Source organism: Acomys russatus, chromosome 21, assembly GCF_903995435.1.
Source record: "Acomys russatus chromosome 21, mAcoRus1.1, whole genome shotgun sequence".
Classification (NCBI taxonomy): domain Eukaryota; kingdom Metazoa; phylum Chordata; class Mammalia; order Rodentia; family Muridae; genus Acomys; species Acomys russatus.
This window is the reverse complement of record NC_067157.1, coordinates 16,016,451-16,030,135: the sequence shown is the minus strand read 5'-3', so window position 1 is coordinate 16,030,135 and position 13,685 is coordinate 16,016,451. Positions and strand designations below refer to the sequence as shown.

General features: G+C 41.2%; 1 protein-coding gene and 1 non-coding gene across 2 annotated transcripts; one reads left to right on the top strand and one right to left on the bottom strand.

The window, feature by feature from the left end:
* The first annotated feature begins 708 nt into the window (after nt 1-708).
* On the top strand, nt 709-2,019 carry Tspyl1 (TSPY like 1). Its single transcript, XM_051164274.1, has one exon. It carries the CDS (start codon nt 807-809, stop codon nt 1,947-1,949), a length of 1,143 nt encoding a protein of 380 aa, XP_051020231.1. The 5' UTR covers nt 709-806; the 3' UTR covers nt 1,950-2,019.
* A 3,991-nt stretch (nt 2,020-6,010) lies between these two features.
* On the bottom strand, nt 6,011-6,117 carry LOC127205441 (U6 spliceosomal RNA). Its single transcript, XR_007832651.1, has one exon. It is a non-coding gene; the product is annotated as a U6 spliceosomal RNA (small nuclear RNA).
* Nucleotides 6,118-13,685: the final 7,568 nt, after the last annotated feature.

Genomic DNA, 13,685 nt, shown 5'->3' with positions numbered 1-13,685 from the left:
ATTGCTGTGTCATTTTTCTATGCTATTTTTGCAAGTGACTCAGTTTCTCCTTGTCTCAATAAAACGAATGCCTTAATACGTCACAAGACTCTTTGGTTGACGTACCAGGAAGAACAATTATTAACCACATATAACCATATAACCACAAAATATCTTCCAGAAAACCAAGAGTTTCTATACAAGCCCACAGAGCTTCGTTCCTCAGTAGCCTTAGAGGTTAGAATAGAATTGCGGTTTTATTATTGTTTTGAGAAAGCTATGTAGCCTAGGTTAGCCTAGAAGACGCGACGCTCCTCAGCACCAGAGCAATAGGACAGGCAAGGACCGTCACACTAGGCTAAAATTCATATTTTTTAATTCTGTGAAGGGGGATGGGGGTACTCTGATACTCACCTTGGTTAAATACATTTTTGCTCCTAGCTTTTTCGAATACAAGGCGGTATTTTTACCTTTTCACATAACTGTTTGCAGACTTTGGGCAGTAGGCTGTGCACACACATGGCTGCAGCCAGGATGCGGGGGCACCAGAAGCCTTATCACTGCTTTCAGTGTCCCAAGAGGACTGACGTCCTTTATGGAAATAAAGCTGACGGTAGCGAAGGGCTGTATTTACATGAACTAAGGAAATACGGAAGTCGATCCGGACCGCAGAACCAATCCCGAGAGCGCTGCAGGCTCTCGCGATACTTGCGGGCTGCGGCTCTGACGTCACCGCCCTAGAGACAGCGAAGGGGCGTAAGCGGGAGCTGGGCGGACCGCGCGGGCGGAGTTGTGTGTAAACTGAGGTTGGCGCGACCGTACCCGACATGAGCAGCCCGGAGCGGGACGAGGGGACCCCTGTCCCCGACGGCCTCTGCGATGCTGACGGTGTCCCGGGGAACCCAGGCCGGCGTCCGCCGCTCGGCGAGGAAAGCGCGGCGACCGTGGTGACAGGTGAGGGCCGCGCGGAGGTCGTGGCGAGCCTAGCGTCCCGGGGTGTCGCGGGGCCTGAGCCCCAGATGCGGATGGCCGCAACCGGGCAGGGAGAGACTCCGCCTCCCGCCGAGGCCTCCGAGGCAGCGGCGTTCCTGGCTGCGAAAGACGGGGAGAAGGCCCTAGAAACCCGGGGCTCGGAGGCCGAGGCCCAGGACGTGAAGACTGACCAGGCCGCCGTGGCCGTGGCAGCGGAAGAGAAGTCAGAAGTGGAGGCGCAGGGGACGGAGGAAGGGATGGAGGTGGAGCAGAAGCCCGCGGGTGAAGAAATGGAGATGCTGGAGGCGAGGCGAGGGGTGAGGGGCGTGCAGGAGGAGGCCGGGCTCTGGCATCTGGGCATAGATCTCCGCACGAACCCCCTGGAGGCCATCCAGCTGGAACTGGACACTGTGAATGCTCAGGCTGACAGGGCCTTCCAGCATCTGGAGCAGAAGTTTGGGCGGATGCGGCGACACTACCTGGAACGGAGAAACTACATCATTCAGAGTATCCCAGGCTTCTGGATGACTGCTTTCCGGAACCACCCTCAGTTGTCCGCCATGATTAGAGGTCAGGACGCGGAGATGTTAAGATACGTGACCAACCTGGAGGTGAAGGAACTGAGACACCCCAAGAGCGGCTGCAAGTTCAAGTTCTTTTTTCGAAGGAACCCCTACTTCAGAAACAAGCTGATTGTCAAGGAGTATGAAATGAGATCTGGCCGAGTGGTGTCGCTTTCCACTCCAATCATATGGCGGAGGGGACATGAGCCCCAGTCCTTCATTCGCAGGAACCGAGACCTCATCTGCAGCTTCTTCACCTGGTTTTCAGACCACAGCCTTCCGGAATCCGACAGGATCGCCGAGATTATCAAAGAGGACCTGTGGCCAAATCCTCTGCAGTACTATCTGTCACGTGAAGGAATCCGTAGACCCAGACGTCGCCCAGTAAGGGAGCCAGTGGAGATTCCCAGGCCCTTTGGCTTCCAGTCAGGTTAACTTTTGCCTTTGAAAATACAGCTGGAACAGGTCCCTTCCCACCTGTGCTTGAGCAAATGTAACGGGTACTGAGTGGTTTTTTGTTTTGTTTTTTTTCCCCCTCCTTCTCACTTTTCTGCATCTTCTGAATATTGTCTTAACCTCGTGATTAAGACTGTGGACATGCTTCTGCTTTCTCACAGCCTCCGTGCTGTTCTGTATTAGCATCTGCTGGCTCATGGCCGTGGCTCATACCGTTTCTAAGCTTGGACTCCGTTGTTTTCAGTCTGTCACCTGTTTACTGCCACCCGGACTTCATGCTTTGTCTGAGGACCCTTTCTATTTACTTGCGCTCAGCGTGTGGCAATATGAGCACAAAGCTTGCCATCAATAGTGGACGTTAATGATGTTGCAGGAGTGGGCCACCTCCTGGGTGATTTTTGTGACTCTTTTTCTGCACCCCCTTGTAATACTCCTCGCTGTTGATGGTACCACACTCTATTGGCGCTTGCTCCTCACCCTCACTCTCCCACCTTCCTCTTGCTATTTTAAAGAAAAAGAAGTAGTTCAGAAAGTAGTGAGATGGGAAGGGGTAGTGTGCACTTAGCATTTCCTGAGAGCATGCTTTGTACAAAGGCAGCAGAACTCTTGACTGCTTTGCTCCTCCCCACCCCCCAGCCTGGTTAGCAAGCCCTGAGACGCTTACAGGGAGACAGAACTAGATGGGAACAGCTGTGATCTTCCTTACAGTGTAGAAAGCTAAAGAGACGGTGATGGGTTCCCTAAGCAGGGAAAGTGAGATGAAAAGGCTTAAGATCAAAGTAGGTCAGGTAAAAAATGGGCAGAGGATGAAAACAGGGCTGAGAGCTTTCAAGTCTTAGCCAGTGGTGATGGGAAGAGAAATATTTTCTCAAGATTTCAATAGAAAAAATTAGAGGGAGTTCAGAGTGTCAAATGTTTCTTTAGAGAAAAAGTGCAAGTTTGGGTGATTTTCCTCTTTTTTTTTTTTTTTTTTTTTTTTAATTTGACCTGATGTAAGTGAAAGTGTGATAATAGTAAAACACTATTTGTTTCTGTTTACTGGGAAAATTTAGACACTTTCTTTTGCATTCATTTGAAGCCATTTGTAAGAACAAATCCTTACAATTGTGCGACTTAAATGAATATGTTTAACAGTTTTCAATACTAGTATAAATTCTTAGAAACACAGTTTGGGTAATTAGGTCTTTATCAAATTTGCCAACTTATTTTCTTCATGGAAAAGTAAGTATGTGACTTGGTTGTCTTGATAGTTCCTTCTTACACTGCACAGTAGTTTGTAAGAGCCTTTGGTCAAATAGAACTATATTATTAGTATGTTTGTTGACATTTATGTATACAATGGTTAAATAAAAGCATGGCACCCTGTTGGATGGCTTATTTTTCACCCTGGCCATAAAGCTGCTTCAGTGAGTTTGTATAAATTGTATAATTGATTATAGAATTATCAAATTTCTTAAATGAACTCAAAACCATTATCTCAAAGGTAGGACAAGAGAGCATGGTACTGTATCTCCCTACTATAAGAGTGGTTGTTATTGTCATGTTTTGTTGCTTTAAAATTTTGACAGTTACAACTGCTTACTGAAATGTCAGTTCTTCCCACATGACTTGTGCAGAACCACCATCTCTTTACTTCCTCAGGTTCCCAGTATCTGTCTCCATAGATGATATTTTCATGCTTTATTCAAATGTACATTTCATAAGCAAACATTTAGGGAGTACTTACCATGTAATACACTATTTCTAGACCTTCTCATCTGGGAAAACATTTTTTTTTTTTTAATTAACTTAGCATCCTCCGTTTGTCAAGTCCTTCAAGGCCTGTCATGGAAACTCCTCTGCCTTATTTTAGATCCCCAGTAGGAGGTAACTTTTTTAGAGACCTCTGTTGCTGGAAAATCACATAATTACTTGTTGTGGTGAATTATACAAGTTTTTATTAAGGCATTCTGCTAGGTCTTGAGAAGTAAAATAAATAGATATATCCAGTTCCTTTCAGTGATAAAATATTATTAGACTTGATATGCAAACAATACCATGATACAATAAATAGAGAAAGAAAGATGTCACATTTTCATTCTTACTTCCCTCAGAGTTTAAAAACCTGGTGAAAATAGAGCTAAATGTATTTCACTTCCTTGGTACACTGCTATGTTTTGCACATAGTTGGTCAGTAAATTACGAAATGACAAAATGAACCACTCAGATGAAAGAAGAAAATGCCCAGGAAGACTTGTAATAGGAAGAAGTATCTTGGTATCTCTCCTTAAAGACATAGTAACAACTCTACTTAAGGTTGAATATTCTTGTAAAAGTAATTTGTTTTTGAACATTGTAAGGTAACTACTACACTGAAAATAGGAAGTTACACTCTAGGCATGTACTGTCTAATAACACAGTGACAGTTTTAATTGCAGATTGATGTTTGGTCATGTTTATCTGCTCTAACCTGAGATCTGCTGTAAATATCAAATATACACTGAGTTTCAAACACAGTGTAAAAAATTAGATCAGGTTTTCAAATTACATATGGAGAATACTTTTGGAATTGGGATATATATATCTATATATGCTTATATATAAAATAGAGCTACATAATGTATATATATGTACCTGATATGCACATAAGTATAATCAGTTCTCCTTTTTGCCAATGTGGCTAGTAGTAATTATATAGGATAGTATTTATTGAATCTCAAAGTACATATGATATTTTAAAAAGTTAAATAGTATTACTTTCTTCCTATGAACTGCATGTGTTTGTGTGTGAGTCAAGGGTTATCTAGCTAAAACACAAGATCAGTAAAGAATAGTGGGTTAAACAGAGGGTGAGATATTTTTAGTAACTTGAATAGCTAAGATATACTGAGTTGTTTGCAAAATGTACTGTGCAACTCAGTCTATTTCTGGATATAGGTAACATAGATTGGGTCCTAAGTTGACATTCCATGATTTATATTTGCTAAATTCTAGCTAATTCAAAAGATTAGCATAGATTTATATTTTTCTAGAATAAAATGACTCTCTAGTTTAATTTAGAGATACACACTATTCAGACATTATTTCAGACACTGGATGCATTAGCATCTTGTATATGTTACATGAGCTTTGTATTTTAGCAACAAAAAGTCTGGGCTTGCGGTTGTATCAGGTCACTTCCATGAGTGCTTACCACTTGAAGGAACATACTTTGCTTCTGAAAAGTAGTGTGGCTTTTACAATTCTAGCAATCTTAATCACTGCTTTTGGATGTGATAGAGGTGAAATCAGATGATAAAGGCTGTTTTTGCTACTGAGTAATTCACTCAATGAAAGATTATCATTTGTTTGGTGTTTTCCTTCTTAAAAATCCTATTGCTCTTCCCTAAAAAATAAACACAAGCAAATTTAGGAGGGACCAAGAGGCCATATGCTTCCAAGAGGAGACATGGAAGATGGTGACAACTACTCACTTCTTTTACTATTGAGTCCTAAACTATAGAAGTCACAGTTACATGAGCATCGTATGAAAGAAGTGAACAACTTGGGAGCAGTTCTTTCTTCATGGCTAAGTGCTTTGTTTGCGCTCTGAGGGGTTACTTTTATCCACTGGACTGCCTTTATCCATTTTCTCTGATGTCAGAGATTCTGAAGACCCACAAAATAGTTTTCACCTAGCCACATGTCATAGTCAGCTATAATTGTCAACTTGTCACAACCTGGAGTGAGCTGGGAAAAAAAGGAACCTCACCTGAAAAAGGGTTCAGATCAGGTTGGCTGGTGGTCATATTATGGATCATTTTCTAAAATGCCTGGCCCACTATAGGCAGCAGCATCCCTAGGCAGGTGAGACTAGGCCATAAGGTAGCTGAGCAAGTCAATAAGTAGCATTCTTTTTTCTTTTTTAAAATGTTTTCATTTTATTAATGTATTCAGATTACAACTCAATTGTTATTCCCTCACTTGTATCCTCCTGTTCCTCCCTCCCACTTTCCCCCCTTTCACCTCCCCTAGGTCTATGACCGAGAGGGGACCTCCTCCCTATAAGTAGCATTTTTTTTTTTTTAATGGAACGCTTCACAAATTTACGTGTCATTTTTGCGCAGGGGCCGTGCTAATCTTCTCTGTATCATTCTAATTTTAGTATATGTGCTGCTGAAGCGAGCACACAACATTCTTAAATGGTCTGCTTCAGTTCTGCCTCCAGGTTTTCTGTCCTGGCCCTATGATGGCCCTATAAGCTGACCTGAGTCTTTCCTTATTAAGTTACTTTTGGTTAGCCTGTCGTGTTTATGACAGCAGCAGGAAAGCAAACTAGAATACCACACTAGGAAATATATGGATGTTTACCTTCTAGCTCTAGTTATTTATTTTCAGAATAGGTTCTCTGTGTAGCTTTGCTTGGCCTGGACTCCCTTTGTAGATCACAGAGATCCACCTGCCTCTGCCTCCTGAGTGCTGGGATTACAGGTGTGTGCCACCTGTCCCCAGCCTAGCTCCATTTTTATTTAAAGAAATTTTCTTGTTAACATGTGGGAGAACTCTGTGGTCAATTAAAAATGAAGTGAGTCACTTAAGTAAGTTACTAATTTTTATGAATAGTTAGATGACTTAGCAATACCACGATGGATCAGTTAGGTGCTAGTTTTACATTGGGATTAAGTAACATTATAAAGAATTATCATACAGAGTATTAGTCAAAGTGATCTACTTCTTTGAGGCTCAGTTTCCTTACCCATAATGTAGAGACCTGAATTATAAGCTCTTAAACAACGCTGCAGAGAGGGTAACAACAACACAAATCCATGAGCTGCTGGTGTGTCTCACACTGCTAAAAGATTGCAAGCATTAACAGTTATATGTGCCGGTGGGCTGAGAATATCAGCACAGTGCTTGGTGGGTCCAGAAAGTCCCACTACACCCCTTCTTCTGTTTGGTGTTAATTTTTCATTTAATTTATAAATGCTTTGAAATCTGATATCTGGAATTCTACCCACATTAATTAGACCCTAAGATGCAGCCAAGTTTACTTCTTTGAATTCAAGTGAGGAAATACCTGCTTCCTTCCATTTTGTCAAACTGACTCAGAAGTTTGCCCCTTCAAAACTCTCCAATTACTCAGCAATTCACAGATGAGTGGGGGCTGGAGCACTGGGTAAGAGTGGGTAGGAGCCCAGCTGTTCTTGCAGAAGATCTGGCCTTCATTCCTAGCACCCACACAGCACTTCATAGCCTTTTCTCACTCCAGTGCCATGATCTGATGCTATCTTACTACCTCTGAGGGTACCAAGCATGTGCATGGTACATATACATACATGCAGTTGAAACACTCATAAGATAAAAACAAATATTTAATAAAAAGTTAAAAGAACCAGAGGAATAATACCTGCTTAAGCATTAACACATTTAAGGAATTTCTGAATTGTCTGTGATTAATTCCTTGGCTCTTGCAAAATTCACATGTTGATGGCAATTTTCATGATATCACCCATTTTTAAAAAAGCTTTATTATGTATACAGTGTTTTTGCCTGCATGTACACCTGCACACCAGAAGAGGGCATCAGATCACATTATAGATGATTATGAACCACCATGTGGTTTCTGGGACTTGAACTCAGGACCTTTGGAAGAGCAGCCAGTGCTCTTAACCTCTGAGCCATCTGTCCATCCCGATTTTACCCATTTTTAATGATTTTGTGCATACATTTTGTTGTACTTTGCAATGGTACTTTCTTAAACATGAATTTGGGACAATGGTTGCATTGTTTTCTGTTATAACACCTTTTCTCCCCCACCCCTGTACTCCCACTGCTGCCCCACCCGCACCCCTACACCCCTACGGCTGCTCCTACACCCCACCCCTGCACCCCCACTGCTGCCCCCACACCCTACCCCTGCACTCCCACTGCTGCCCCCACACCCCATCCCTGCACTCCCACTGCTGCCCCCACACCCCACCCCTGTGCCCCCACTGCTGCCCTACACCCCACCTCTGCACCCCCACTGCTGTCCCTTTTATCTCCCATCTCCAAGGAACCATCAGTAACTATGCTAGATATGTTGACAATGGACAAAGAAAATCCCCTTTGCTGATCTTTTCTTGTCTTGTTCCCCCACCTCCCCGGACAGGATTTCTCTGTGGAACTCTTCAAGGCTGGCCTTGAACTCAGAGATAAAAGATGTGCACTGCCACTGCCAGGCCTCATTGGCTGAATTTTTTTTTTTTTTTTTTAAACTGGTGTAAATCTTGGCTTTAGTCGATGGGATGATTACTTCTAGCAGGCAGTTAGTACTTACTTTCTGTCCTCTTAAAATCCCAATTTCACTTAGGACAACACAGTTCAGAGCAGTGGCCATGGTGTGTGGGTGTCTGGGTGGTGATGTAGTCAACCACTTTATGGCTAAACTCTTGAGTTTACTTTTGGTCTAGATTTGGTGAATCTTCAGTTTCTTCAGTACTGAGAGATTTCAAGTTAGCATTAAATATGAAGTAGATGAACCAAGATATGTATGGTTTTATAAATCCCAGAAAGGTAGCAGTCGTGATGTATAGTTGTGTATTTTGAGATCCTGTTTTCCCAGAATCATTTTCCAGGATATTTCTGCTTTCTACTTGTTTGGATTAAAGTCGTACTTACTAAATTTATAAGCTCTATCACAGGAATCTCACTCCTGTGTCTCACATTTCTCCGCACACTAGGTATTTGAGTGAAATGTAATTTCAGATAGTGGCTGAGCCCATCCAGACTGAAAACCACTGTGCTGTGTATCCACTATAAGCAGAGTTTGCGTTTGGCAGATTTGACTTGAAATCCATATTCCCTGTTCCACTTTGAGTGACTGTGAAGGCAATTCTACTTAAAGTTAGTTGTTAAAAACATAGACTTCACAAAGTCAGTATTTAAAAAGCATAAAGTCCTTGTGCTAGGATGAAATGACGTAATAATCACTTTAGTTCCAACAATAAACCCCTTACTTTTAATCAGCTAGAAAGAGCATGTGTCTGGAGTCCTTGGAAGTAATCACCGTAGTGGGAGAGCACTGTGCTTATGTCCTTTGAATCTTGATGACTTAGCTCGGCACTTCCCTTTCCCAGGTTTTCACTTGTTTCTTCATTCTGTACACTTCCCACCCCTGAAGCCCTCTATCCCTATAGTAGTTATAGAATAAAATTTAATATTTGTACTGCCTGTAATATAGTCTGTTTAATGTAGGCATTCTTAGTATAAAAATAACAAAGAATATGATCAAGTTGTCTTTTGCATATTATACACAGTTAAAGCACTTTACCTTTATGGCAGTTCTGTAAGTAAATTTTATTTTCTTTGTTTTATACGAGGTCTTCAGATCCTATAAGGTTGTAGCTGTTTCTTGTCACCACATATGTAACTTCTGTTGTTTACTGTGCAGATTAAGTTGTTTGGCTGCATGTTCCTTCATAACAGAACGAAGCAGAAGAGTCCGGAGAACTTGAACATGTGTAAACTTGCTAGTGAGAACTCAGGAACTGGCGTCACTATGGAATGCAGAGGGTACGGTAGTACGAGGGCATTGGGGTTTTGTCAGGTGAAGCAACTTACCCACACCAACTAGCTTGTTAAATAGCAGAGTTAGGACTTGACTGCAAAGTGTGTCTTTGATTGGGCTCGGAGTTCAGTGATAGAAGCTTGTCTGACTGACTTGTTGAAATCCCAGTACCATCACCACAATAACAACAGAAAAATCAAAATAACATAGTGTGTTTGCAAAGCCAACCATAACAGGTTTGAGAGCATTTAGTCATGTCCCTTCTCCCTGGTTTCTTTCAACACTCGAGAGAACAAGGATGCATGAATGTTTGTTTGTTTAATGAACATTACAGGGAACCATCATAACTAAATGAGCTTATGGAAAAAGTGTGTATTTTTAATAGTGATAGGCAAAGTAGAACAAGGACTGTATAATTCAGCCTTCATAGTAGAGTGCCGAGTTTATGCTAAGTCATGCCACAGTTATTTCAGTGAGCTTATGATCTAAAATTGCCATAAATATTTTCTTGAGAGAAAACTCAAATGTCAACAGAGTCAGATTTTAATATTATCTTAAATGCTGCTTCCTCTCCCCTAGGGACCAGGAATGGAAAAACCTTATGTATACATGTTAAAACAAACAGACATGCAAAAAAACAAACTCTCTCTCTCTCTCTCTCTCTCTCTCTCTCTCTCTCTCTCTCTCTCTCTCTCTCTCTCTCTCTCTCTCTGTGTGTGTGTGTGTGTGTGTGTACCACTTCTTATTTGTGGGACTAATTATGGTTATTACAGTAAGTGTGTGTGGGCATTTGTAGGGAACTTGTCATTGGGACAGTTCCCTCTATAAAATCATCCAGTGGTAAGCCTTTACATTTGTAAAATATTTTTAGATATAGCACTATAGTATGCACTATTTTACAGGTGAAGACAGAAATTACACTGTTTTAATATATGCCACATTTAAAAAGTCATTTTCTGTCTTGTCTACCCTAACACCATTGAGGGTGAAACACACCACCAGTTCATTCTATGAAAGCCATCAAACCTGAACGTAAGACTTTCTCATTCTAGTTCTTAGAATTTTTATTTTATATTTGACTGACTTTTAGGCTTTAAAGAGATTTTATTGGTTGGACATGGTGACAGCTCTTTGGAGGCAGATCAAAAAGATCAGGAGTTGAAGATTATCCTCAGCTACAGGGCAAGTTTAGGGCCAGTCTAAAAACATGTCATGGTGCGTGTTTCAAAGGGAACATATATGTGATTTATCATATATCACTCATGGACATACGTGAATGCCATTAGCAAAATAAAAGTAGTTGCATTATTCCAATTGATTCCTATTTAGAATAATCTTAATCATGGTTTGAATCAAAAGTCTTGGTGTTCATGTTTCCTCAAGCAGTATTGTTCTCTCTCTGCACCTTGAATAATTTTGGTGGTGACATGTCTTTTCTTTCTTCTTATATTGGAGATACGGTCCTACCATGTTGCTCTGGTGGACCTAGAACTCATGGTGTAGACTGGGCTGGTCTCAAACTTGTAGCAATCCTCCTGCCTCTGCATGACTATATCCAGATAATAAAAATTCTTTTTAGAGTCCAAATGCATGGCATTCTCATAAGATGCCCTGGCACGTAATACAAGTTCCTCTGAGACATGTTTACCAAGTCACAACACTCCTGCAAAGTCAGCCCTGGTGCTCTCTCACTCTTGCCAGATGTCAGCAGAAGGCATCCAGAGGACACGTAATCCCAGCTCTCTTCCCTCCCATCATTTGAAAGAGTTTGATGATTGAAATGTCAAGAGGCTGCAGTTGTCCAGTTTTCACAATGAGACCAACAGCCGAGTTCACATGTGCCCAGACAATGCCAACTACATTGTGAATGCTATTCTTATGACAGCAGTTGTAAGCTTTTGTTGACTGGCTCATAAACAGTCATTTTAGAGATGTAAAATTTAATAAAAAAGCATGCTAAGCTTAGAACTAGGAGATAGGGACAATGTAAGTTGTTGAAACTTCATTTAGCCACAGAATTTTACTGTAATGCTGCTCTTCACCTCAATAGATTCCACTACTCATGCCTCTAGTATCATCCATGTGATCCAGGTGGTAACTCCGTGCATTGCTGATTCCGTGTGTATAACCACCTACCTCGTTGTAGCATGAAGGATATGCGTGCCACAAGCATCTACATACTGAAATAGAGATTTAAAAGATGTCTTTCATTTATCTGTAAACTAGCACTATGATCTTACAATGATTAAAGTTGCATTAAGAAAATAAAAAGCACCTGGGTGTGGAGGTGTCCACCTTTGATCCAGCACTCTGGAGACAGAGGCACATGAATCTGAGTTTAAGGCCAGCTTGCTGGTCTACAAAGTGAGTTCCAGGACAGCTAGAGCTACGAAGAGATTCTCAGTCAGTCCCCCTTGCCCCCATCTCCTTACTGTCTCCTCTCTGCCTATCCCATCTCTGTATATACGTAATAGTATACTATGTGAATTTCAAGAAAGAAAACTAGTCATAATATTTGTTAAAAAAAAAAAAAAAACGAATGTTATACCAAATGGATTGGGAACTATAAAGGCATTGAACTAGAGGATAATTCATTCTCTTCTTCATTAAGTACTAGGTACGTCCCCAACAATTAATTTTGTGAGGAAACCAAGTGCTATAGATCTAATGATTATGCCTCTGCAATAAGGTGTTGAGATGGAATCCCCAGGATGAGGGTTAAAGTGGAGTCTTTGAGAACCAATTAATTTGCTTATTGAGGGCTCAGTTGGGGTCTTAATGGGATTAGTGCTACTATAAGAAGATCCCCAACCAGTCCTGCTCCTCGTGTAAGGACACAACAAAAGTCCTGTTTATAAAGCAGGAAGCAGGTCCTCAGCAGACATCCTCTCTGCTGGCTCCTTGGTCTTTGACTACATAATAAATCTCTATTTTTTTTTTTTTTTTTTTAATTTCATCTAGCCCAAGGTCTCTTGTTAGAGCAGCCTCAGATGGTTAAACAGAGTTAGGAAGGTTGCTATGGCATGTGGTCTTCAGTTTTTAGAAAGTGCTTTCTTAATTGTACAGTTTTTGTGTTGCCCATTGAATAGTGCCGTTTGCTGTGGGATCATAAATCAGTTTCTCTTCAGTTCCACCTGAGGCAAAGTGGAATCATACTTTATGTAGCAGTATATAGTATACAAAAATGAATATAACTCATGATGAACATGTAGCTAGAAATATTATTCTGAAAAAATCAACAGTTCAGAAGAATAATGGCATCTTGCATAAGTTTTCTAATATTTGACTATTATATTTGGACTTCTGATAAACATTTCCCAGTAAATAAAGTTACACTATGGGTTTTCACAGAATTTTCTATGGCTATTTTTCTATAGAATCATGTTATTGACATAGTATTTTCAATGAGGGTGAGATTCATTGCCAGTTGCCAACAGAACAGGCTCCATCATATAGAAACTGTCCAATCTATTAAAGTACCAAAACCTTAAGGTATGATTCACAGCTTCATCTACACAACTCAAACACTAGGAGAGACATATTATCCATTCTGACAAAAGAGTTTTATCTAAATCTAAATTTCGCTGGGTGGTGTGCACGCCTTTAATCTCAGCACTTGGGAGGCAGAGGCAGGCTGATATTGAGTTCCAGGACAGTCTGGTCAAGAGAGTGAATTCCAGGACAGCCAGGGCTACAGAGAGAGAGAAAGCCTATCTCAAAAAACAAAAAACAAAAACAAAACAAAAATTAAAAAATTCACGTCATCAGGTTTTATGAAAACACTCCTATGCTGGATTAAGCATCAATGGACCTGCTTGCTATGTAGCATTACCATCTAGCTGGGATGAGGAAAATAGTCATCATGAAACAAACAAGACTGTTAAAGAGTAAAACCTGGGCCGGGCGTGGTAATGCACGCCTTTAATCCCAGCACTCGGGAGGCAGAGGCAGGCGGATGGCTGTGAGTTCAAGGTCAGCCTGGTCTACAAAGTGAGTCCAGGACAGCCAAGGCCACACAGAGAAACACTGTCTCAAAAAACAAAACAAAACAAAACAAAAAACAACAAAAAAAGTAAAACCTAGAGAAGGTCTAAATCGGGCGTCAAAGCCATAGAACTATAGGAATTTAGGGGACTAACAGTGCTGAGGTAGTAAACAGTATGGAAGGATAGACACCTGTAACGGGAAGAGGCCATTTGCCATTTATA

Bases quoted from the DNA above. Each gene is read 5' to 3' on its own strand.
- Tspyl1 (XM_051164274.1), top strand. From the start codon at position 807: ATGAGCAGCCCGGAGCGGGACGAGGGGACCCCTGTCCCCGACGGCCTC.